Source organism: Vanacampus margaritifer, chromosome 19 (genome assembly GCF_051991255.1).
Source record: "Vanacampus margaritifer isolate UIUO_Vmar chromosome 19, RoL_Vmar_1.0, whole genome shotgun sequence".
In the NCBI taxonomy this organism is placed as follows: Eukaryota; Metazoa; Chordata; class Actinopteri; order Syngnathiformes; family Syngnathidae; genus Vanacampus; species Vanacampus margaritifer.
In genome coordinates, this window is record NC_135450.1 from 8,049,299 (window position 1) to 8,077,058 (window position 27,760).

At 42.0% G+C, this 27,760-nt stretch overlaps 1 protein-coding gene across 9 annotated transcripts; it reads left to right on the top strand.

Annotated features, from left to right (window-relative positions):
* Positions 1–218: 218 nt before the first annotated feature.
* On the top strand, positions 219–26,951 carry LOC144039590 (brain-enriched guanylate kinase-associated protein). 9 transcript variants are annotated; one of them, XM_077553107.1, is made up of 9 exons: positions 219–504; positions 1,241–1,346; positions 8,399–8,436; positions 17,341–17,532; positions 20,557–20,718; positions 21,944–22,010; positions 22,641–22,748; positions 22,821–22,901; positions 24,471–26,951. In XM_077553107.1, exons 4-9 carry the CDS (start codon positions 17,435–17,437, stop codon positions 25,872–25,874), a joined length of 1,920 nt encoding a protein of 639 aa, XP_077409233.1. In that variant the 5' UTR covers positions 219–504; positions 1,241–1,346; positions 8,399–8,436; positions 17,341–17,434; the 3' UTR covers positions 25,875–26,951. The 9 variants fall into 9 exon arrangements, with proteins under 9 accessions (XP_077409233.1, XP_077409235.1, XP_077409230.1 ...); XM_077553109.1 differs by having other exon boundaries at positions 219–486; XM_077553104.1 differs by having other exon boundaries at positions 491–636.
* Positions 26,952–27,760: the final 809 nt, after the last annotated feature.

A 27,760-nucleotide genomic window follows, 5' to 3' on the forward strand; every position in this document is an offset into this window, starting at 1 on the left:
TCATTGTTCAGCACATTGAGTTGCATTTTAATGTATGAAAGGTGCTATATAAATAAAGTTTAATTGATTGACTTACAAGCACAAATGATCTCGTATGTCTCGCATCGGCCCTCCATTAGCCATTTAAATTGTTACCATGGTAGGCAAGAGGCGGCAGGTCAGTGCGTGTCCTATGACGTCACGTGATCACGTGACTGTGGAAGGAAATGATTGTTGAATGGAAGTGGACGTGACCCGAAGCGACTTAGTGATTAAGGGACTGCTATTTTACAAATTAAAAGTTATGAGAGCCATGGAATCTATTACTTCAACCGAAGTTCGCCTGTCAGTCGAAGTTGCACATTTAGTCGGGACTCATAGAGTGCGGTATTTACTTAAGTTGGAGATCGCTAACACACAAAACTTTTGGCGTCCAGCGTCCCCGAGGGGGCGTTCCCATGAGGGCTGTGACGTCACGTGCAAAAGGTCAATACGTGTCGTAACTAGGTACAGTATATTGCTCAAGTGAGTTTATTTCGATGTTTCTAGTCTAGTCTTAAGTTGTACATCGTTGGCTAGAGCCACATATTGGCTAGAGCGAGGTGAGACCAAATGGCTGTTGCCATGGATACGCCGTGCTGAAACCACAAAATCTTTGTAGGTTTGTTGAACATGTAATTAATTACAAAGGCTTCTCAGCCAAGCTAGCATGTGAGACCTCATCTTCCTGCTCGCTACTAAAAATAGCGCAGTGCGAGCGAGAGTTTAGAAAAAATAAAAAAGCCACACTCAGCTACTGTTACATTTATTTTTTTTGAAAAGCTATTTGCTCTAAACATATTCCTGTTTTATGTAAAGCAAGTTGTCGCTGGCTATTAGTTTAAAAGCAACAGTATGCTAATGCTAACTGGCACTTTGCGCTCCAAGCTTGGGTCGGTAAACTAAGATAATGCTTACACAAAGACAATTCTTTTCTTATCTTTTTCTTTCTTTCTTTCTTTTTATAACTACAGTTAGAATGTTAGTGGAAAATTAGCTGTAGTAGGAATATGCTTTCATATTATACTACGTTAGTCGTAATTTTAACGTTTTTTGTTAAATGCACTTGTCATAGTCAAAATGCTAACAGGGATCATATTTCATATAGTCAGAATGTTAACACAGAACATTAAGTATTTGTTACAATAGTCAATATCCTAGTTTAGGTTGGATGAATGTAAGTTTTAATAACTGTTCAGCTTCTTCTTTTTTTTGTCTACAGGCCTATCAATGGAAATGGTTCAATTCGCTTTAAAAGCATGAAGCCACACAGATTTGATTTTGGCGAAGCAACAGTATGAAAATGTGACCAACACCTTCAAACAAGTGTAAGTGCTGCTCAATGTGTCAGTAGCCAATGTTGTGTTGTTGAGTTGGCGGCGACACACTGTTGTGACTAGCTCACTTGACAGACAACTATGCTGTGTTAATGACATGTATTGAGGTCATGTAACCCCCCCCCACCCTCTATCCACCACCCCCATCCTGCCTCAGTGGCAACTTCCATATGGAAACATTATAGTGGGTGTATTGCTGTAGAATTAATAGGAGGCAGACAGTATATTCTCACATACCGTATGTGATTATATAGATTCACACATTAAGATTCGTCAACTGTTGCGGACCTAATGTACAATCAGTGATGTACTGGATGTTTTAGGCTGGATTTACAGCTGGTCCATGTGGCAAATTCTAATTAAATTTCTGTACTCGTTTCCTCACCCATTTTTCCTTAGATGAACATTTGTGAATAAGTGAAAAATCCAATAGGGCAGTATTCATAATAATGCAAATAAAAACATTCACTATCAATACTGGAATAGTAATACCATCAACACACAGCGAAACAGTGTGCTTATTTACTGTAATTGCACTTTGAATATTTTTAATGTTAAATTATCAGTAGGCCTACACCTATACACAGTAGACTAAACTGTTTTTATTTTTTTTATTTTATTTTTTTTATAAATCTAATGACAGTTCATTTGAACAGAAATAATGTAAAATAAATAATTACTTGAACAAGCATCTTAGTGATGGGATCATTAACAGGTGAGGGAGAAGTTATTGACATTTGTAAACCACCTCCAATAATAATAAATAAATAAAAATAATACTACCACTTTTTTTTTTTAAACTAATGTCAGAGAGTTTGACCCCAAAAAATTAAGTGCAAGTATCTTAAGCAATCAGGCAAGCATCTTGGAGGCTAATAAAAGATCCCTTACCAAGGGTCACGAAACACTGTGCTGATGATCGTTACATGAGAGGTTATCGACTATTTCAAGTTGGAACTTCCCCTCCATAAAATAAAGAATAACAGAATATTTAATAATAATAATACAAGAACGCTATAGTCTTATTCTCCCCTTTCTTTTGAAATTGTGGATCTTATGGCTTTGACTTTTTCTTCTGAATGTTTGTGATAAGTGTCATTTGCATTTCCCCAAATATCCCCATCTCCAACCAACTTGCATCTCTTCTATTGAAACTCCACAAGGTGGCACAAATTCCTCATACATACAACTATTGTGGAAGTTAACCTATTGATCCCAGCCACTGGTAATCAGCAGATTGATCAGACATTGATTACTGTTACCAAATGCGCACCTCCTGGCTTCTCACATATAGGCCTTCTCACTATTATTGCTAGCATTCACTAAGATACATGATAGGAGGATTCAAGACCCTAAACAGAAAAAAACAATAACAACTTTGCACCATGTTTAATTAGAATTGTGTGACAGAGCAGCCCCCTGACACGGTTCAAGGTGCAGACCTCGGAGAGCCATGACCTAATGCTTAAGTAACAATGCAGCCTACAAGGACAGAGCACAGTTGATTCCGCCTGCAAGGCCTTAGGAAAGTGGCTGTGCAGACACATCCCAACTAGGCAGTGACATAACGAGTCAGCGAGGGAAAGAGAAGCACAACAACAGAGCAAGGGAGCATTAGCAATTATAACGAACCCCTGCCTATTTGTGGTTCACATTTCTGAAATTATATTAAAGTGTTTTGGGATCATAGTATGTATCATTGTGCTATAATTACGATTTGAACTATTAATATAGGCAATTACAGGAAACATTTGGGGAATGTGTATCAATTACTCATGTCTTTTTCCTATTCACGGCAGGACTCGAGCCATATTCCCTGAAAATGGAAGGGATTTACTGTCTTGTATCTCCAACTCTGCAGTTTTAGTAGGAATCTATTTCTGCATCATTACCTTGGGGATGCCATGGGCTTGCGTCGTCTGTTGTGGGCGACGGTTATAAATTGTCCGCCATCTCTCTACCACTTCTGAAATTGAAAAGAGATAATTAAAGACGTTTATCTTAAGAGTGTCTTAAACCTGTCTGGAAAAGTCTGAAAATGGTGGCGCAAAGGAGAGACGCTAAAAGAAAGAGGAACCTCGGGGAAATAACATGTCTGCATGTTTGAGGGATCTGGTGCTCTTTTCTTGCTACCAGACGGGGTTGTCCCACGGGTGTCCTGCCGGCTGCGTTGCAGCTGCAGGCGGTTGGCACAGCAGGCCACCCAGTCGTAGCTATCATATCTGATGCACATTAATGACACCCCCGGGGACAGCTCCAATCTGGTTCGGGTGGTATACCGCAAAATCTCTGTCTGAGCCAAGAAGATTTTACCACAGAGGCCGTAATTGGAGGTCAAATATTTCAGATGTCTCTAATAGTCTTAAAAAAATTCAAAGGTTGTAGTCTTGGTCTCGAGACCAGTCTAAAAACGCTTTTTAAGGGTCTCGTTTGGAATCAAAAGCATTTTTACTCAGTCTTGTCTCGGTCTCAGACAGTGCGGACTCTGGATTTATTTTTATTTTTTTACCAAGACCGATCAAGACCAGGCCAGTATTGCTATGACCAGCAACGCAGAATGCAGGTGCTGCGCTGCCTTCTTGGTTATCACCTGGAGTGCCACACTCACTAGATATGAGATTTATTTTAATGTATTAATTCAAAAGCAACATAGCAGAATTTGTTTTTGTTGCAAAAAAAGATACTGGTCATTTCAGTTTGTGTGTGTGTGTGTGTTTTCCTTGACATACAGTATGTACCGGTGTAGATATAATTATCTCCAGCCTTGGACTTGTCTTGCTCTCGACCTCCAAAAGTCTTGGTCTTGATATGATCTAGTCGCGATAAAGTCTTGATCTCGGTTGGTGTAGTCTTTACAACAATACGTAAAACCCTGAAAATCACTGACAATGTTTTTTTCCCCCTAAATGTACAACTGTTTAAAAAAAAAATAACTGCACGATATAACTTTTCCGAAAGTGTATCATCAAGCTGGTTTCAGTGTATTTGGTAAACAACCATCACTGGAATACAAACATTATGGAAAGTAATTTATGTGCATACATCACTGTTGAAAGTGGTGCTGAACAAGCCTCTGTCTACCCGCTGTTAAGTGCTATGTCGAATCAATGCTCTTCTACAGTCACTGACCTGGAAAATGCAAAAAAGCTTTGCTTGCTCTGCTATCGATAGGTTTTCTAATTACGAACAGCGCCCACAGTGCAAGTGGTGTTTAACTAGTGAAGATAATGTCAGGAATTGTGCAGAAAATATCATTCTCATTCATCTCAAATCCGCAAGGGAGCCCGGAATGTCTCTCAGTATATGCAGATATGATAGTGTTTGTAGGCAAACATGAAATACGGAGGGATGATTTTGCCAGATTGACATAATGAGACTGTTTTTGTTTAGCGCATTAAATTTTAAGTCGCGGATGGCCTCGCCTGACATGGCAGAGCGTTATCCTGGCAATGAAGAAGTCCATCTGTTCAGCCTGGAGTGAAAACTATTGAATCTCTTTTAGGTCAGGCTTGCGCACTAATGACAATGATTTGGGGTAGAACTCTTTCAAATTGGTGGTGTTCACTGGACCTTGTTTCATCTGCCAGTCGCAACAATCAACAATCAGCTGGCAGACAGAAGGTAAAGCGATGGACTTGACTAGAAGCTCAGTCTGTGTTCTCCTGCAGAAAACCAAAGGCAAGCGGATCCAACTGTCCTCAAATTCTCGGGCCTCGTCTACTGTCTTGTGCCCCCCCCGTATTCAACAGTGAACAAGTCTGATTAGAGGAGCTGATTGGCCTTTCCTCAAAGAAGTCCTCTTCCAGTCTGGCCTCCAGTTGTTTCGTCCCAGGTCGCAGCCACAAGGATGCAGCATGAGCAGCAGTGAGCGCAAGGGCAGCCTGGACAGCTGGAGTTCGGGAGTCACCTCTCGCCTTCACAGCTCAATCAAGAAGAAAAGCCACGCGGCCTTTCGAACCCGACTACGGGAAAAGAGAAGGTGGCCAGACAATCTAGCCAGAGGTTATCGTTTCAGAGCACATCCCATGGAGCAGGGAGGGGGGGACAACTACATTAAATTCCATCGGGCAAAGCATCCAGGGAGGGGCTGTGCTCAGACCAAAGCGAGCTCCAAAAGAGATCAAGCGTGTCCGCTGGAGGGAAAGCTTCAAAACAAAGTGACATTTTCACAGTTCTTGGACGAGGTGACATCCAATGTTCTTGACCCAAACAGCTTGCAGGCATTTGGGAAACCAGCTACTTCAACCGTTGGGCCACATCAAGACAAGAACCAAGTGGGGACCCAGAAGAGCCTCAGGCTGTCCCGTTCAATGGCCCAGCAGCAGGACCTCTTACTGGAACATCACAACCAGGAGGACCAGTCTCTAACGGACCTGCCTCCAAAAACCTATCTGGAGACAGACATTGACATAGTGAGAAGAGATGACCAGGCAGAAGATGCGGAGATCAAGCCTGACACTCGACCATCGTTACTGATCGATGAACAAAATTTTATTCCGCCCCCTCCGAATTTCTGTCAAGGGTTTGAAAAGAAATGTTTCCTGGAATTTAATCACAACTCCCCCAGATCTCCCTCCAGATCTATCTCTCTGCCCAGAGGCATCAACATGGTGAGTCCCAGTTGTTTTAGCTTGGCTACTCAAACATATGGTCGGACTGGATTAGCATGTTGTAGCACTTTACTGCTTTGCCATTGAGAACTGAAGACATGCAAGCAAAAAGAAGCAAACGACCTGGTGATCTACTGGTTAGATCTATCTAGACAGATCTAGATCCGTCTAGATCACCAGGAGATCTACTGGTGAGCACAGGTGTCAAACCCAGGTCCAGAAAGTAAAAACCCTGCCATAGTTTGGCTTCAGCTCCCAAGGAGCTCCTTTACCTGACGGTTGAGTAGAACCATTTGTGAAATTGTGGCTAAAGCCAAAGTTGTTCCTTTCTTTTTTAATGCTTGTGAGGGTTTCAAGGGTCGGGGAATCCAGGTCCAGAAACAAAAACCCTGAAACACTTTGGCTTTAGCCATAGGTACTTCTCGTCAACAGTTGGCACCTGTGGCTAAAGCCAATCCGTGGAAGGGTTTTTACTTTCTGTCCTGCATTCCCCAACCCAGGAGGGCTTCCTACCGGTTCATTCAAAACTTTCCATAGGTGTGGATGCGAGTCTGAATTCTTGTTTGTCTGTTTGTGGCCTGCGATTGGCCGCTAACGTCAACTGGGATTGGGTCCACTGTTCTGCTCATCAGCAATCTGAACAGTTCAGTCATATGTTTATTGCGAGAACCCCTCATTCACTCAGCCTGCATCGTAACCTCCCAAAAAGGGTTGGTTGGGGATGCAGAAAATCAACTCAAATGTCAGCATTAATTAGGGAATTGCAACAAGTGGCTTTCCCCAAGATAGGATTAAAGGCTCAATTAAACATGACTGCTTCTCAAGTGAATGTATTTGACGTCTCAGCATGATGTTCACCTCAGAGGTGGAGGATAATCAAAGCACATGTATTATTTTTCAGTAAATAAGCCAGCAGAGCACAGTCGTTTTTTTCCCTGTTTGAAAATAGTTTAGCATATCATGCACGGGCAACAAAGCCTTTCAACAAGTCCTTTCAAGAACTCTCCCATCAAGTAAGGTTCTTAGAAATGAGCAAAGTCGCCATTTAATATTAAAAGAGAAGCTCACGTTGCTTTAATTTATTGTCTGATTAAAATTCAGCCTTTGCCGTCACCTTAGCAACTGCTTGGAAAAGAAGGTGGGCGGTATGGGGGCTGTGGAGCCAGCATGTGAGCCTGTTGGTGTTCATCACAGTGTTGCTTGCTTGCAGCAAACTTTCCTCTCCTCACCCTTGTACTCGCGAGTGCACATGTACCAAACATGCCTCGCAGTTGCACGCAACCCTTCTGACATGTACTCTCTCGAAGACATACAACGATATCCATCTACCGAGATAGATTAAAGTAGGCATTTTAAATGAGATATAATAATACAGTGCACGAGTGTTTTGAACTGTATTAACACTAAATTGATGTGTTTGTATTGTAAATGCAACACTAAGATGGAATAGTTACAAGTTTAAAAATAATAATAATAATAACAACATAAAATGAAGTAGAACTTAAAACGGTACGTCCATGGTTGCAAGGTCAAGAGAAAAGTCAGCACTAATTCTTTTAATTGCTACTATGCTATTTTTGATATTATTGATAGTACTGACCTATCGGAAGCTGCACTTACATCTCGCCTCATTTAATTGTGACCGCATAAACAAGTTGCCACGTAGCTGTCCAATCATAGTCACAGCTAATGAGTGGAATTTTGCTGATCTGGAGGGTAAATTGTAGTGTTGGGTTTAAAAAAAATCGAATCATCGATATCAAATAGATTTTTCTTTTCGAGCCTGTTATTGATTAAAAAAAAACATGAATCGATGATCTCTTTCCCATATATTAGAAAATAGAATTTTAAGCCAGATTTTTTTTGTTTTGTTTTATTTGTTTTCAATCACAGAATATTTTTTCCAACTGCATCTTCCATGTTTTCATCTCTTACATTATTGTCATAAACCCATAATCTCCTATCTGTGGAACGTGCCAACAAGATGTACTGGAATGATACTGTCTCCAGATTCAACAGATGGAACCACCTGTAACCCTCCCATCGCCTTTTTGCGCGTCTCTCCCTTCCGTGCTGCATCTCATCATCCCTTCTGCTTCTCCGCACATCAATGAGGGCGATGAGTTTGCCGCCGCTCTTGCTCCCTTGCAATATACTGTATCTGCAGTCTGGCTGCAATGGAGGTTTCCACTCTCTCGCACCCCCACCACCCCTTTCTCCCTCCCTCCCTCCCTCCTCCCCCACTTTATGCCTCTCACTCTCTAGCTCTCATGCTGTTGAGCTGATGTGCTCGTTCGCACCTCACAAACATGCCTGTCTTTTTCGTTGAAGTAGCAAATGGGGGGGATGAACATAAACAAAAACATGCCTAATAGAAATGTTGCTCCTGGGCCATATCACAGATAGCGTAACATGCTGTTATTCCCCTTTCAGGTGTGCGACGATGGCACCAACCACATAGACACCATCAGGTAGGCGTCCTCTCCCCTCATCCTTCCTCCGTCACACCCACGCCTTCTCCCCGTGTCCTCTTCTTCCCTCCCACTCTTCCTCTCTCTCGCTCTGTCTTCTACTTCTTCTTCTGCCGCTGCTGGTGTCGGAGCGGCAGCAGAGGCGTCAGCAGCATCGTCAGCAGCGTGCGCGCGTGGCGGTGGGGGTTTTCGCGCGGCTTCGGGGGGAGAGCTGATAACGCATACAGGAGGGAGTTTTCGTCAACATTTCCCCGCGGGGGGCTAGGTCGGCTGGGGTTTTGTCGGTCCGTCTCCAGGATGAAGCTGTGCTTGAGCACCAGGTACCGCTTCACTCTTTTGCATCTGCGATTTGGAGTGTGTGCGTGTGGCTGCATTGAAAGTAATGCAAGAGCTGCTTTTGTGTTAGTTTGACGGGGGTAAAGGGAAGAATTCACTGGTTTGGAGGGTTTTGGACTTAGTTCTGAATGCATATATAGAGCTAGTGCAAGACTTGTGTTGAACCTGCATGATATTGTGCAGTCACCTGTCGGAATGCTCCATGCTACAGTGATTAATAACCCTGCATGATATGATCATTTTAATAAGCTTTGTCTCATTCCCTTTCCTGATTAAAGTTGAGAATGAAAACGTCACATGCAGGAAAAGCCTCATTGTTCATAGATTATTACGACTATTTCAGGCAAGATAGCATTTCAAAAATGTTCCAACGAGGGCTAATTAAGTTTCCTGGAGGTGTGCCATCAATTGCCCTGACTTCCGTGTCACAGTGCCAAGATAGATGAGGGGAGTCCCGTGCTTCTTGTCCTTGCTCAAATAAAATATGATTTTTTAATTTTTTTTTTCATATTCAAGACATACTGTAGATATAGGATTTACTGTACTTCTGATACAATTAAAACAGCAGAGGCCCCAGATTTGAATCCTGTGGAACACCATACTTATGAGTTCATATTGCACACATTCGTCCTACCACTTTCTTTTTTTTGCCCGACATAGTTAGTAGGGGTGTGCCAAAAAATATCGATTCTCATTTAGTATGATTCAGAATCAATTTTAAATGTCCCCAAATCGATTTTATTTAAATTGTTTTAACTGTCTTGCCCTTGTGTGTACGTTGTGATACACTGTTAAGTTGTAGCCACATTAGAAAATAGAAGGAAAAATTCCCGATCAAACAATGCCAGTAAAAGTTTTTGTTTTACAGCGTAGGAATAGCATATGCCGGTGCGTAATGTTAAAATGCTTCTATACTTTCCGGAAGCATTTTGTGTGAATAGCCGTTCTTTTGAGTGTTAAAAGTGCCACGAGTAGCGCGCTAATTCGCATTAGTGAGTCACACTGGAGTAGATCATGACGATTCTTTGTATATCTCTAAATTGAAGCAGAAATCGTCGTCAATCAAATCATTTTGAATCAAAAATCTGTTCTTAATCAAATTGCAGACCCAAAAATCTGAATCGAATTGTGAGACAGTCAAAGATTCCCACCCCTAATAGTCAGTATGTGTGTCGTGATCTTTGCCGAACCCTTGAGACGGACACACCGAACCTCTGTGAAGAACCCCTGCTCTAAGGTGTTTCAAGGCCCTAAATGACAAGGCAGACCTTACCTGTCCCTCTGCCTTCCACCCACTCGCTTCATCACCAGCAGGCAGCAGCCCGTACATGATGAAATGCCCTGAAATTCTCTTCCTCTCGCAATGTCTGTGCCTCCCTCGGCCGGGAGTCCTGCCCCAGGGCCACGTGGTGGAAATAGTCACGGCAGTTTTGTATGGAGGAGATTTCACTTTGATTAGCAGATTTTTTTTTTTTTTTAGTTGTGCCATTGCTGCTGCCATTATGATTGATAACCCAAGATTGAACCAAATGTGATTATGAAAGGATATGAAAGAGGGGATTTGATCAGGACAGCCAGTTGACTAAAAAGTGACTAATGTGGTCATTTGCATGGCGATAATTACATTTTGTTATCACCAGTCCCTCCATCCATTTAGACCACTTATCCTCTTCAGAGTTGCGAGGTAGAGCCTATCCTATTAACTTTGGGTAAAAGGCAGACAACATCATCAGTCAATCACAGGGCACATATGTGTGCGTCTGCCACAGGAAATCGTAAAGTAAATTGCTATTTACTACAAATTAACAAATAATGTGTCTCATTTTTATTATTTTTTATTCATGCTAGCAACGTATCGTGACAGCCATAACAATTTAAATGCTCTTTCACTTGATGCTAGAACATCCAATTAACCTGTTGTGTTTGTGAAGAAATGCGCCTAATGTCATACACAAGCGAACGTCACATGACCAACCTCCCCCCCCAAAAAAATACAGGTGAGCTGTGATTGGTTGTTACCTGAGCAATTGTGATGTCATTTTCAGTTGACAAAATGGCCGCCCCCTCAGATGGATAAAAACGGGTGGATTTTGACATTTAATTGATGCTCCACAAATATTCATCAGAATGTCATGTTTAGACGTGTGGGGCTGCATTGAACATATTCCTGTAAAGAAAATTTTGACTTAACGTTGACCCACATTCAACAATTCCCTCTCCTCGTTCCGGAATATTATGCGATTAACTGTTTATACTGTTTTCTGACAGTTGAGAATGTTTAAACATTAGCATTGTCTGTGCAGTTTAGTATGATGGTAACAATTTGGCCATGGAATGAATTATTTGCATTTAATTAAATTCAACATAAAATATTGGTTACAACTTGATTATGTTTTAAATTATGACATTATTGATGATTTTTTAATTCTTACTACAACTTATATTTTTGATTTTGTAATGTGTTTATGTGTTCAATAAACAAACCTACCAACCAAAAATAAACAAAGCAAAAAAAAATTGTTATGATATAACCAGTTAGCTCAGTTTAGCACTTTAGCACACTTGTTGCTATGCAAAAAGACACAAAATGAAAACACTGTATGTCACACAGTGACAGTACTGTTATAAATATAGGGTGCTTTTATACTCAAATCATTTTTGTTCTACTCCTCTCTACTGTGTGGCAGATGTGATAACTACTACTCCACCATATCCGCCTGGAAATAGAAAATCATATGCGAGACAAATCAGACACTTCAAGCATATACAGAGCTGTGATGTCATACATATTTGATATTGTTTTCATGTGATATCAATGATTCAACAAGGAAATGGTGACAGTGAGTAAAAGTGGGGGGGTTCTATATTTAGCCAGATGTTCAGCCACTAGATGTTCAGGGCTACAAGATCACAACGAAAGCTGTAATGTTCTATAAAAATGGTTTAGCAAGGGTTTGATGCCTAAGGGACAAATGTCACCACGACAACTAAGCACCCATGTCAAACTGTCAAAGAAGGTCCAACAAATAGCGCCTGAGCTTGAGCTTTGTGATTTGAATGGAGACAAACTCCAAGTAGCCTTGTTAAGCCTTGTGAAATTCAAGGACTAATCGTATTTTAGCTAACACCCTGACAATATTTCGATACCACTTATTTTCTGACCAATACTAGTACGAGCATTGAGTACAGAGTTCCGATACCTCTAGTACTTTTGATGTATAAAATTTCATATAACACAAAAAAGTGTCAAAGTATAGCGCCAACTACTGCCAAGGAGGACTTACTCTCTCCTTTTTTTTTGCCTTACGTATCTTTGGCAGGTATCCCTATAAATACTTGATACCTTAAAATAAAACCAGTACAATAATACATGGTAGCATTACTCACCTATCCTTAGTATTTTCGTATTCACGTCAAATTGCTGCTTGCGGGACAGAATTGGTATGTGGAGGTCGGCGTTGCATTACTACTAATGTGCCCTTCTGGCCGTGGCGCTGTGACCTGCTAGCCTAGCTAGGTCGCCGTGGAGGAGCGTTGACAGCTCCCCCAGGAGTCATTAAGTGGACCGTATCAGCTTGCGCACGTTGTGATCCGTCTCCTTTGCCCTCCTTTGCAGCAGCGGTTCACATCCATTCTTCATGTGCAAGCACTAGGCTAACATGTCAATGGATTGAAGAACAGAGCTGGCCTACTTTGTTGTTGTTGTTCTTTTTAAGTATTAATGGGAAATAAAGTGGTTAACAAGTTTATTGCTCAAACACAACCTGTGCTACCTTAAACGTAGCCATCCATTGTCACGCTAAAGGTTAATCTATGGTCAAAATTAATTGTGCGATCAAGCTGCGTTAATTCATGATTAATGAGATAATTTTTTGTGATTAATTATTCAATCAGTTAACGCTATAACTTTGACAGCACTAATACTTCATGAAATTTGTTGATAAGGTCATACCAAGGACTTGTCATTCAAAGCAGAGTAAATCTTAATAGCGAAAGTTAGGAAAGGGGGGTAGTTTTATGCATTTTATATATATATATTTATTTATTTATTTATTTATTTTAAATAATGGGCCAATTAATCGGTAATCTGCATTTTTTTTTTGCAAAAAAATCTGTATCGACATCGGCCTAAAAAAATGCATATCCATCCGGCCCAAATTTTTACAGTACAGTAATTGATTTTTAATTAATCGTATTGCTGATATTATACTGAGCAAGCCCTTGGCTTTGTCACAATAAGCGCTAATTCTGGATCTATGGTTATCATCAGCACTTTTCCTCATTGTCAGCACTGGTAGCCTTCTGTGGTGTCACCACAAAATGTTTTGATTGTAATATTGCTTTTAATGGTAATAACTATTGGTGATTTTTTTTTCTTAATTTTTGGCCTTGGCGACTTCCATTTGTGTATTTTGCTCAATGGACAAGTCGGCTCTGCTTTTGAGGCACATTTTTGCGGTTCCACTGTGCACTAATGACGTGTGTATTTTAATGCCCTATATATAAAAACACAATGACGAGACACAGTCCAGTCACCACTGCAGTAGTAAATGTATGTAAATGAATGGATTTGCTCTTTTCTATGCCCATGAATTGTGTATGATCTGATTTAAGACTCTCAGCCGCGACCAATTGCTTTAAGTGTTTTTTTTATTACCGTAATAAGATTGAGATTACTAGATTAGCATTGCAGATTTATTATTCGTTCTAATAATAGCATACAGTACATGTATAAAAGATGCACTTATTCATTTGAGAAATCACTTTTATCATCATTCTAGGAAAGTGTTTATTATTTATATTTGTACAAATATATGCATAACATACACTCCATTTATATAAATGCTCACAATAACATTAGCATTCTAATACACACTGTGTGCTAAAGTGTTAGCGAAGCTGATAGCTAGAAAGAGAATTGAAGTGAGAGCGAGCTTTTGGCTAAAAAAATCTTAACATGACATCACAGTCAGAAGGATGTACAGTAAATAATGTTTGATAAGTTTATAAATATATAGTTATAGATGTAGTTTGATAAAATATCTTGCTGTTAAAATGACCACAACAACAACATTAGCACTAGTTAGCTTAGCTTTGGTAGCTGTCCATGGACGTTTGGTACCGGGCCGCACAGAGAGACGGAGCAAAAACTAGAGTCTGAAAGCAATTTTACTTTGCCAAATGATGACACCGAAGAAGAGCCGACATCTTACAAAAAAAAGAAAGCTGCATTTAAGAGACGGTATCAGCGCTCCTACTTCAGATATACATTTTATCCTGACAAATTATTCTCCCGCTCGAAAGCGCGCTCTGCAAAATATCAGAATCATCTTTATTGTATGTAAAAGTAAAAACACACAAAGATTTGTTTCCGTTAGTATGAGCTACACTACAAGTGCAATTTTTCTTGCCCTTGGTTCTTCCAGCGTGCAAGTACCCCAGAGTAGGTGAACGGGCTACCAATGCTTTTTTTCCTGCAGTTCTAACTGTCTGTTGCAGTTTGAAATATAGGGTGACTGTTGTATTTGTGTGGTGGTGGGCTACTCTTTTATGATTTTTTTAGTCTTGATTTCACCCTTTGCCGGGCTTTATGTGTGCACATTAAAGCTGTTAGCAGGTAATTAACCACTGGTTATGTTGCTGGTAGCTGGTGTGGAACTACTTAAAATGCCTGGTCTTCATTTAATCAATACCAGGCAGGCTAGTGTGGTCATTGAAGGAGCGAATGTTTTCAATAAGCCGCTTGAGTCATGCACATTATGGATTGATGCAGGTCTCCTGCTTCACCATGTGGAGGAAGGGGTGCGAGGCAAGAGGGGTCATCTTGGCTTTCTTCGTGTTGTCTGTGATGAGTCAGCCATCCAGGTCCTCCCTGCTCTAATGTTGAGCCACTGACGAGGACTTTAACCCGCTCTTGTCTCCACTCCTCAAACTATGAGATTTGTCTGCGAGCAATTCATGTCACACAAAGCGTCTGCACGTCGTCTTCAGGGAGCTGTTTGGGGAAAAAAAGGAAAGAAAGAGCCTTAGCATTAGCAACACTTAGCACGTTTTCATCTGACTGCAGTACGCCCTTGGACTGATCACCAGTCAATCGCAGGGTCGTTGTTGTTTGCATAAAATCCCAATTTTAACAAAAACTGGACATCTGTCACATAAGAAAAATCTTTTTACGATTTAAAAAAAATCCTCATGTGTACCAGGCATGAGACCTGGCTAGCCCATCCTGATGGTGCTGCGGCGGGATTAGCTGGTGATCCCATCTTGTGCTGTAACAAACCCATTTTTGGGAACTCCGTATGGTGATACAACTACTCCCGTTTTTAGTAGGTCGTTGCTGTGTAAACACATCCCAAGACCATCTGTGCATGCTCAACGGTTCCACCCCTCAAACCCCTCGGGCTAGCTGTTAGCTTATCTGCTAACGCCATTACAGTGGCAATTTCTTGCCATCTCTTGTCCTTGCCATTTCGAATGTAATAAGACTTGAAAGTCCATCTTACTTTGAGCTTCGTGCTGTTGCCAGACACTATGTCACTATTTGTTCATCTTTTCTCCAGTCACCCTAAATAATTTCATTACGTCATAGTCTTTATTATCAACAATCAGAATTTAAAATGCTGTGTGGCTAATTAAACCCTCAAAAAGTCTCCTTCAGACACACAGTTTTTCTGCTGGGCAATGTATTAATTTATTTATTTTATTTAGCTGATTTTGACTCTTCCCACATAAGAACAACATGGATTTTTTTTGGGGGGGGGAGGTTCTCATGTTTTTTTTTTTTGTTATAGTGGACGCCGGAATAGTATGGCTATAAACTTGTAAACTTACAGGCTTTTATGTAACATGGATATCATGCAAATCAACTTGTGATTGTGATTGGTTGGCTAGGACCCAATCCTGAACCAGAAGTGTTGACATCATCCAAATTATGCGTTTTTAATTGGTTTAGACGCGCAAATATGTCATGTCCACTGTAATCATCTATGGGTCCGAAGGGGTTTTATAGTGCTGGAGAATGACTAGCTAATGTTACTTCTTAACGGATATGCAAAAGTGTCCACTTACACCCTAGAACCTGTCCATCAATCTTCTCTTTGTAGTTCTGCCCGATCAAGCTGTGTATCAGCAGGTCACTAACCTACAACCTACAAATGCATTGTCTGACTTTTATGAGCTATAACATAAAACAGTCTTACAGTAATATCCCCTTTCGCTGCCGGTGATGGGTGCCCCCTTTTTTTTTTTTTTAAGCGCCTTCCCCAAAATCTGTCTGTGAACGTGCCTATTCCATAGAAAATGGACGGGGAGATCCTGACAGAATAAACCTTTACCCCACAACCGCTTCCTGCTTTTCCTTCCGTCCCCAACTTTCGTGTCATCATCGTCCTCCTCCTCCGCTCCCGCCTCCCTTCCCACTCTTGCTTTTCAACGCTCTGAAATCCTCTCAAAAGCGAGCATGGCGTGAGTGGGCGGCTGGCAGCCTCGTTTGAACGCGCTCCCGACTATGGTGTGCTGCAGAGTGAGGAGGCTCAATTAAAGGAGGAAGAAGTCGACCGAGGGAGGGAGGGAGGGATGGATGGAGGGAGGGCGGGCGGTCAGTGGGGAGCGACCGATATGGCCTGAGATGTCCCCATGTTTATGGCGCTGCGTTATTCCTTTTCCCGGGAGAGGCGTGTGTTTAGATGCCGCAGTGTGCAAAAACCCAAACCACATGCAGGTGTACACTTTTCAACAAATATGGTCACATGCATACTAACACATCAGCTTCCAAATAGCTGTAAACTGGCAGGCCAATCTCACTTCACTGTGGGCACATATCCTGTGCTGGTGTGTGATGACTCAGAGGGCAGCAGCTCGAGAGGAGCCTCCGGTGTTTGTGTGTGGGGGGGGGGGGGGAGTTGAGGTGGGGCTGGGATGCCTGTCACCAGCTGTCGCCATGCCTACTCAGCCTGATGCGGAAATCACCAACCGGCAATGAGGTGCTAGCGGATCAACACGTTTGCTTTTGGCACCTGTGTGTGTTTCTTTTGTGTGTGTAAGTACAGAATCTACTGACCTCTTATTGGAGATCTCACTACAGAGACTCACAGGTACATCTGAGGGACATTATCAGGGCTCAGCTGGGAGCGTCTTGGTTCAAACTGTGGCTGACGCGCTCGGTTAACAACCTGCACCAATCGTCTGAAAGCTGACGTCTGTGTCTCTCTTACACGCGTCATCCAGACGTGGCTGCAGGGTGGGGCCTGAGGCAGCCCCCAAATATTTACAGGAGGCTATATATATATATATATATATATATATATATATATATATATATATATATATATATATATATATAAAACCAACATAATTAAATAAAAAATCGTATTTAGTGCTACATGTATGTCGGATCAGTGAAATAAAATAAGAAAAACCCGGGCAGCCCGCCACGCCTATAAAGCACTGGGGGAAACATTGCACTTCTTTAGCCTAAACTATTGTTTTTCAACACGATTATTGAACTTGGCCATTAATGGGGATTATTGATTGAAAGACTGATTCATGTGTGTTTGTTTTGTTTGGCAGGTAGAACAATCATTAACTCTGCAGGCCAGACTTAGGCGGTCTCCTTTGGGACACTAACACACGTCAGCTCCTCGTGGTCGACCTCAATGAACACATGACAGGGAAGGAACACAGGCAAACCATGAAAAAGATATACATTGGCAAAACCGCCTTAAAAGTCCCCCGAAATGGCGGCAAACATCTGAAAAAGAGGTAAGAGCGAATCGAATGGAATCGCGCCGTCTTTGCCACCTTGTCCTCATTTTCATCTGTTTGTCCACTCATCCGCCCACAAGGTGTCTCCTCTCACCGTCCTGTGCCAAACCAGGAGTCATGTTGCCTCGTCATCCTCTCGCCAGAGTGAGAGCACTTATTAGGGCTGACTCAGCTCCGGGCTCGCAGCCTCGGTCACTAATGGGACATTTTGCCCGTCCCTTGAGCTACTCTATGTAAATGCATCCCGTAGCAAACAACAAACACCTGAATTCCCTCGCCAGTGCCGGTTCAAGGGAGGTGAGGCGGTTGGGGGTGTAGTGCTTAAAAAGTCATCCAGTCACTTGAGACTTGATTCACTCAAACATCTGGCTGCAAATGTATTAACTATCATGGCAACTGCCTGGAGAGTTATAAGTTGCCCCCTACTATTTAAATTTCGAGAAAGCAATAATATTAATGAGTTTTTGTTAGGAGTATAAACATTTGGTGCAGAGCTGCGCTGGAAGCAAGATGTTTAATTGTGTCAGAGTAAATATAACAGGCACATCTAAACTAGGCTGCTCAGCTTTTCGGTTCAATTCAGTTTGAATTAAAGCACCTTATATAACAGCAGCTCTCTTGACGCACTTTTCATTCAGGACAGCCCAACTCTACAGTCCTATTTATGAATAAATGCAGATAAATCCCTCACAGGCGTGCAGGCTAACGACACCCACCGACTGGAGTCTACCTCGACTCATTGGGTTTCCCACAGAAATAAATAACTGGAGACGTCTGTGAGGGCCGGGGGGCATGGAAATTGAGGGATGATGTGAGACACATCAATGGAATAGGACTGAACAGACGCAGATGGAGGGGAGGAGCTTAGTGCGTCAGAGCAAGAACCCTACGGCCTTCTGTATGATCACACAAAACATGGAAAGGGGTTTTCACATTGGACCAGTTGGGTTTGGTTAAAACTAGTACAAGTAGTCAACTATTGAGTAATCACCGATACCAAATACTGATACCATTAGTACTTTTGATACAGAAATGTCCCCCCCACAGAAAATAACGACAGATCATTTTAAAGAATGACCTATGTAGCATTTTTCCTTAACATTGGATGAAATTAATGGCAGTTTTCTACTCTTCTTATTTCTAGCTCATGGTCATAAAATGGCCACAAAAGGGCTAGTATCGGCCGTCGTCACGAGTACTGATACCTCAAAATGAGGTTGAGTATCGGCCTGATACCGATATATGGTATCGGTACTCGCCCAATCTTAGTGGTACATTTAGCCAATGCACCCATTTTACATAATACAAATTTCACAGCACACCACCAAACAAAAATACCAAAATAATGACTCGTCTCAATTAGGATGCCCTGAATGGAAGAGCATTTAATTGTTTTGCTTTTCACAATACATCATCGGAAAAGACAACCAGTGTATGTTTTATAAATAATGATTTTCAGACAAATTAAGTAAAATTCGGATCATTTCCCGTTGCACCTCTGATGACCTCGCTTGGCATGACGCCTTGGGTGGCAATCACCGCTATACAGTACAAAATTGCTTTACTGTATAACTGTACGCAACTGTGCCATGTACAGCATCTTGAGCAGTTCATAATCAATATTTATCAATAAACATGACAAAAACATCACAATAAATCTGATTGGTTAAAGAAATCACTCCATCGCTAATATAGTTGAAGCTACATCTGCCCGCACTACTAATTCTGAAGGCGGTCAGACAGTGACACATGAGGCTGCGATCTGATTCTTTCTTGAATTCTGTCATGTGTCGCGTCGTTATCAAATTTGTGTATTGTGTAAAAGGGAAATTAATGACGAGCTTTTATTTTGAAGTTCTGACTACTAGGATGTGTTACACGGATGTTGCCGAGCTTGCCATGCGTTGTAGAAATGTTACGGATGAATGTGCATTAATTCCAGGAAATGAATGGCTGAATGGCATTTTTTTGTGTATGAAAAATGAAGGACTAATGTAAGAATTTTTTTTCTCGAAAACGGTGTCATATGAAAACAAAAAAGTTCTACATTAGTGTGATTCATACTATTGCACTAAGAACATAATTTACAGGTGTAGAAGGATCATCTCAGCATCTCACCCAACACTGATATAAAGTATAGTATGTAACACTGATATAGTGTCAGCCTATAGGGAAAAGAGGGACGCGTTACGGATATTTAGTGAGTCAACTCACTGCAGTAGGATTTGTGCCCGGGGAGCAGCTCTGTCTCTGCAGGTCCGTCCAGCTGCAGCAGACAGCATTCTGCCTTGCTGCCATTTCCTATGACTTACATTTTGTCTAAAAAAAGAAAGAATAAAATAGCAACTTTCTGCAATCTGGCCATCATGAATATTAATGAGATGGCTTGTGGATGATGCCTCCGCTCTGTGACCGGCGAGCACTGAAAAGAGGCCTCTCCATCTCAAGCCTTTGTTACCTGATGTGGTTATTAGAGAGAAAAGGAGGCCCGGGAGTGAAAAGAGCACATGAGCGCATCTCTATTCGTTTGTTATCTGGCCACAGATAGAATCATTAGCTTCCTTCCTCCATCTGTCCGTCAATACGGGCTCCATTAAGCCTGGCCGCGTGCGCTCGCATCCATCACGGCGGACCACGTTTCCTCATTTCCCCACTTTACGCTTGCCCTTTCATTAGATCCAGGCAGTAACTGTAAAAATATTCATCAGTGTGCGGAATTACACGCTTTACCCAACATCCCGGCCTTCACATTCCATTCATGTGATGCATTAAAGAGTTTACAGCTCATATTTCAACACGCTCCAGTGTTGATGATTGGGTTTCTCTCACACCGGCTGCCAGGTTTTAATTCCATGAATCGGAAGCGCTTCTTATAGTGTGTCTGCTTGCGTCTGCACAACGCCTTTCTGTTCCTATCACCCTCTCCATCACCACTGCATGGCTGCCCATGACATATGCGGACCCCCGTGAGTCCATATAGAAATTATACACCATAGCTTCATTTCTCTGTTGGGTGTGCAGCTCATTGCTGGAGCAGAAAGAAGATCTGCGGAAGCGACTTTCCTATACCACGCACAAGCTGGAGCTGCTGCAGAATGAGTTTGACGCCACGCGTCAGTACCTGGAGACCGAGCTGCGGCGCGCTCAGGAAGAGCTGGACAAGTTTACCGATAAACTGCGCAGGTGAGAAGATGCACGTGGGAGCGTGTGTAATGAAGTTGACCCCCTCAAGAATAATGAGGCTAAAGTGCAATACACTTCAGTATATTACACTCACTACTAGGGTGCAATCATGCTTTTAGATCAATAGACAGGTAATAAAATAATAATTAAAACATTTTGATTTTTAATAAAGGATGTGGCTAACTGCTGCTAGAAAAAGTTCAGACACGCAATATTAGTAAATAGATAAAAGTAATTGCCTTATATGGATGGATGGATAGATGGATAGATAGATAGATAGATAGATAGCATTATAATGATGTAATTATTTGGTAAAATGTAAAAAATATGTTCTATAATACTTTATACAGTTTATTTTATTTAAAATTTTACTTTTACATTTATAATAAATATGAAGTATTAAAGTTCAATTAAAATGATAAAGATTGATAAACTGGATAATTGAACTTAACTATAATAAATGTACGTATACAAAAATTTTAATATTTATAGCCAATATGTATGAGATGATTTATGGGGGGGTGCAATTAATAATGGTTCATCCTTTAACACAATGGAGAGGTGCTGCATTATTCAAAGGAGAATGCAATTAAAGACGATCATCTAAACGATATTCCTATATTCATTTACCACATTTTATTACCTCATTTATTTTGTTGCTTTTTTTTTTTAACCTCTGCCTCATTATCTTTAATGTAAAACTGGTGTATTTTTAAAATGCCCAAAATCATGATTTATTTAAAAGGAGCAGCAGCGATGATAAAATGGTTCAGTTTTTTCCAAATGAAAAGTGTGTGTGTGTGTGTGTATTTATATATATATATATATATATATATATATATATATATATATATATATATATGTGTGTGTGTGTGTGTGTGTGTGTGTGTGTGTATAGCAGAATGATCAAACGCGGGGTACTTTTTCCTCCAGTTTATTTTCGTCTCCACTTTTGCTACAGTAGGCAGCTCATGCCCGAGTGTATAGATATAAATAGTTTTCCAAACCAGTCACATATCTTGCTCTTGTCTGTAATGCAATCTCGAAATATACAGTCTATTTGTGGGAAGCAAAATTAATAATATAGATTCTATCTTGTTATGAAGGACACGTTTATTCATAAGATTGATTTACTACAGCAAATAAAAATTTGGTGTGCATGTTTTAAGCAAGCTTTTGTTATCGCGTATAATAAACAAGGTCTGTTGTTTACTGTGTGCTTTAGAATCCAAAGCAGCTACTCCGCACTGCAGAGGATCAACCAAGATCTCGAGGAGAAGATTCACAGAGACGTAAGTGTCTGTTGTTGCCATGTTTGCACTTAAATAAAAAGACATACAGAAGCACGGGTTTGAGATCCACTTTAAAATACTGTAATAAAAATACCCTGTTGTTGGTATCAGTGACATTAATTATGGCTCATTAAAATTCTCTGTCCTCCTCCAAACAGTCGCGTGATAGCGTCCCCATTGTTCCTCCGTACAACACACCTCGCCTCATTGGCCAGACTAGAACAGATGTAATTACACCGTACAGTCGTATGACCGTCGGGGGCTTTTGCTTTGAACATTGTTACAGCGCAAGATGGGATCATCAGCAAGTTGTTACATCACATTGCAACACCAGCAGGATGATCGCTGGAGAGGACGAGCAAGTGGTTTTGCATGAACTGAACATTTTTTTAACTCAGTTGAACTGGTCCTTTTGTATTTTCTTGCAGCCAGATGAATTCTGAAGTGTTTCGGGCAATATAATTCAGTCAAATGATTCGGAACTCATTCGACGGCGCTTCGCAGTGCAGATGGACAATAACCCCAAAAAATGGCTCCGGAAAAACACAAACCGATATAAAACAGCAAGAGCAAGGTGCTTGTTGGCATAACTTGCGTTCATGCTTCTTCTCCATTTTGTTGCCTCGTCAGTCGCAGCACCATGACGACGAAAAGCGAGCGCTGAGCAGAGAGATCATTGTCCTCAACAACCACCTGATGGAGGCCAAGCTCACCATTGACAAGCTTCAAGAGGACAATGTGAGGAGGGGACATTGTTGATGATGACGATAATGTCATTGTCGTCTCACCTTGACGATTTGTGTTCCGTAGGAAGTCTACAGGAAGGATTGTAACCTGGCTGCTCAGCTTCTGCAGTGCAACAAGTCCCTTTACAGGGCCGAACTCTCTGAGGTAAGCCCCTCCCACTATTGGTCAAGCATGTCGGCGCGTCATTTACAATGTCCTTTTCATTTTTATGTGGTCTTTTATAACGCGATCCACTTGTCTGATCTCAAAACAAGTGAGGGAAATATGAGTTTAGAAAAATATGGGTTGAAATATGAAACCTAAAGTGCTTTATGCTGTCAAACAACAAAATCTGCTGGCTGTTCAAGGGTAATGCACGACACGTGGTTATTGATGTGGTGCAGTTGGACGCCTCTTTGCACTGCATCAGCGTCGCACACGTAACAAGCAGATATGAAACTATAGAACGTCTCTGCTACTATGATTGGAAATGGATTGCGTAAGACTCGCAAGCAATAGTTCATGATTACATAAGTGGGGTCAGAGGCTGCTCGTGCTCACGTGGTAAATCCTGGTCTGCTGACTGATGAATTGTAAGACGTGGTTGCCTTTAGTAACACAGCCACGGGAAGACCAACAGGTGATTCTGCTTCAAAAAATACACCAAACTGAATACGATGTAGAAAAGTGCTGTTGAGTTGGAGTAATTGCACACATTTGAAGTTATAATCAGTCGTTTATTGCCAATTACAACCCACTGAATTGCTGTTGATGATGTGTTGCATTTGCTTGTTGACCGGGAGAGACAGTGTTTTTTTAATGACCTCAAAATAGAGCAATGTTTTTTTTTCTGTGGATTGTCCTGTGTTAAAATGGGTTCATTTGATTTAAGTAAATACATCAGTACGGCCTTACTTAGTCTAAGGTATCTAATTGCGTTCATACTGCATTGGATGAACTTGTTTTATGTGCTAATTGATGAAGCGCTAAATGTCATTTTTTAAATTCTCAATATTTTAAGTGTGAAAAGTATGATGAGTTGGATGGTACTGCAAATTTTCTGACTCATGATGTTACAGTAGAGTCCATGTTTTGAGGAAAAAAATGTGTGTGTGTGTGCACAATTATTTTTATTTTTTGGGGGTTCAGCGCCTCTATTAAGCCATTACAAACCTCCCACATGGCTCCTACCATTCTAAACACTGTTAACTTAATAAATACAACTTTTAAAATGCAAATTGTAGAATACTAAGCTTCTGATTATAGATTGCGTGCTTGGCAGCACATGAGGATGACGACGAATCGTCAGTTTAATAACATGTTCAATTATTAATTTGCCAATGAACCGAATAAAATTTTAATTAATTAATTCATTCATTCATTGACATTTTTTTTCTCTTAAATTGGCTTACTTTTCCTAGAAACTGGATTACAAATGTCACAAATGGAAATCCGCAATAATCAAACCGCAAATTAAGGACAGAACACCGTATATGTATCTCCATCTATTTTATAAAGTGAAAGAGTTTGTTTTGATGCTCTCACATCTTTGATATCAAAACCGAATTTTCTAATTTAACCCGACAAACCGTTTTTTGTTACACCCCTATTGGGATTATTTAATTGAATATTATTTCTATGCGAATGTCACGTATTTGTCTGGATTGTACCCCCTACGACGAAGTGAGGTTTCCTATGCTTGTAATGTGACTTGGGCATGTGTTTTTGCTCCAGCTCCCTACCGACTTCCAGGAGCGACTGACGATGCACATGGAAGAGCCCCCGCTCTGCCGCACGTACTCGGACTCCGTGCCGGCCTCGCTCATCGGGCAGGTGCTGGAGAAGCCCGACGAGGCGTGCAGCAGCAGCCAAGCCTCGCGCTCCCCCAGCCCTCACATGCCCGACCACGCTTTCGTTCTTGAGACATTGGGCCAAGGGGAGCGCCTTGGTCTGCGTGCGGCCTACAAGTCCGACCTGTACAGCAGCGACACGGCACTATACTGCCCCGACGAGCGGCACCGGGAGCGCAGGCCCAGCATGGACCTTCACGGTCAGAGGAAGCTCCTCTTTGAAGCGCAGAATTCTACCGACAGCAACCCGGAGGAGTGCTCTGTCGGCTTGAGACCCGGTTTCACCCAGGAGCACTTTGCTGAGTTCCCTCACTTGGGGGTGGGCTCCAGTTCCTACTCCAGCTTCAGCGGAGGAGGCTCCGAAGACAAAGCGAACCCGCCGAGTAGCGCCGCTTCCTCCCCGCGCCATCACACACTTTACATGGACTGGAGGGATGCCGGGGACTACGAGAGGAAGAGCGACTCATCCTGGGAGAGGGACAGTCCCAGAGGGTTCGGTAACAATCATCCCTTCCAGCAGACGGAGATGATCCACCAGCAGAACAGCAGCTCGCCCGTGTACAGCCGCACCATGTCCTCATGTTTCAGCGAGCCCTACGAGCCCCTTCCTCCATCGTCCTCCCCAAGCGTGGCCTACGGGGACAGCCGCCGAGGAAGCACGCTGGCCCCCGAGGAGGAGGAGCTGATCGGAAGATGGCGGCAGCTCAGCGCGGAGGATTTGAGCTCGCATTCCTACCGCAGTCCCGGACGGGCGTCGCCGTACAGCTTCTCTGAGCAGCATTTCTCCGTGAGGCCGGCTAAGATCCGCCTGGGCCCGCTCTATAGCAGCTTCCAGGAAGGGGCCGACTACTACCACCAGCAGGGAGCCGGCGGCATGCAGGACCCGGTGTGGGTGTCGGCGAGCCCCGAGTGCAGCCCGGTCCTCCGTCAAGCTCACAGCCAAGCCCACTTGTACGAGGACAGCCAAGGCTCCGAGCATAGCCTCTACCAATCGGGCAGCTCCAAAGATCGAGAAGGCAATGAGGCATCCGGAGGCCAAGGCGTGGATTACGGGGACCAAAGCCCCAACAGTTCCACCGAATCCCTCAACCGCCGGTCTTTGGAGATGGCGGCGGACCTTCAGCACTACCAGGCGGAGATGCACAACCTTTCGGCCCAGGTGAGCCCGTCCTCTCCTCCACCGGCGCCACCGCCTCCACCGCCGTACCACCAAAAATTCGGCTCTCTGGGGCTCTCCCGGAAAGACAGCCTGACCAAGGCGCAGTTGTACGGGACACTCCTCAACTGAAGGACCTTGCAGAAAAAAACGGGAATCGAAGCCACAGAACTGTATGTGTTGTGAACATGTGACTGGTGATTACGGGAAAGTGAGGAGAGTCTTTACATTTGTTAGAACGTGTGCAGCGGTACCTTGTCTTACACGAGTTTAAGCAATTTTTCACTTAGAGCCAAAATTTGAATCACATCGTGCTTGAGATTAGAGTGAAGTAAAAAAAAATCAACGGTCGCCAAATGCACTTTTAGTTGTTTATTGAACGGAACAAACAGTCAAAACCACAAATATGAAATGAAAACACTAACAAGGAGCATAGAGAAGACTGGACTAAACTGTGTGCCAACTGGAATCAGAGCTCCTGACGTCACTCACTAGGCCACGCCTTTTAAAGGAACATGTCTACTACGGTGTGTGTGTGACTTTTGGTTATTTACACTTAGTTCTTTACATTCTCTTCCGTTATGTCTTATTATGTTTTTATACTTTACAATATAGTGCTATTTTTCTCGATTAAAAACAGCATTGGTGATTTTGGTGAGGCTGGAATTAAATTAATTTAAACGGTGATCCCGTTATTATTCAAACATGGTACCACTGTATTTAACTATTATATACTTATATGTGGGAAATTACAGATATTTTTTGTATGTAGCTATTCAAATGACAGATTTTAGTAAAGCCCGAGCTTGTACATACACAAATTAAAAAAAGGTAAATACTGTATTTAAAAACACACCCTTAATTTGATGCCTGTATAAACAGTATTGGCCTTGTGCGGCGGTCACAGCTAATTAACAAACAGTGGCAAGTTTTTCCTTTTGATTGAATTTGACAGTATTGGTTGGTGTTTTATATTGTTATTGCTGGAATGTTTTGACATGTGAACATCTGTCTTGGAGGTTTGTATTAATTCTCTTCATATACTGATACCAAATTCCTGCCACAACCCCCCACTTTCCCGTTTCTACCTCAGATTCGGACACCCACTCCCCCACCTAGACAGTATAACCTTTGTTCCTTTTATTAACCATGCATGATTATAGCTTTTTGGTTGTTTTGTTGACTCAATAAAAGCACAAAGTATGCAGACGATCCTTGATTGATTGACTAGTCACAATTAAGCGTATGTTTGTTGTAGTACCAAGACTGGCCTATGAGAGGCAGCAAAGTCCAGTAGTATCCAGAATGCTGGAAAAGAAGAAGAAATAGAAGCCTGGTTAACTTTGAACTTGTTTAAACTAATTTCTCATTAAAATTTTCAAGACACGCTCTCTTAAAATTGCCGTTAAAAAGGCTCTAGTGGCCACTGACCAGTATGAGGAGTATGTGACGTCATTCCCGATGGCTGCAAGTCGAGGTTTAAATGTAAACAAACACACCTGTAAAAGAAATGGCAGAAATCCCGTCCCACATAACCTCTCTCTCGTCTCACCCCAGCACATTTCAGCACCAGCTCTCGTCCCTCTCATTATCCCCTCCAAGGGACACAGGACAGCTCGACACTCATTAATATGTCTGCCCAACCGTTTTCTGAGCAGATTGAAAACAGCCCACACAGGTCATCACTCTACACAACATGCGCTTTTACAGACATTCCATAGTCCTGCCTTTGCTGTCTTTCATTAAAAAGAAAATGCTCAAATTTGTTCCGATAATTGGTATAAAATAAGTTACATTTCTCTATTTGGAAACATATAAACAGGCTGCATTTGCATTTATTTTATGATCTCAGCTTACAAAGCACAGACGGACTCGAGCTACGACAGACAATATGAAAGGTGACACATTGTTTTGTTCAATTTTGGCTTCCGGTCTTTACAATATAATGGCCTAATGTCCCAATACTTTTGTCCACATGGTGAATGTAAGAAAAGTACTTCTTTTGTGTTGCAGTTCAT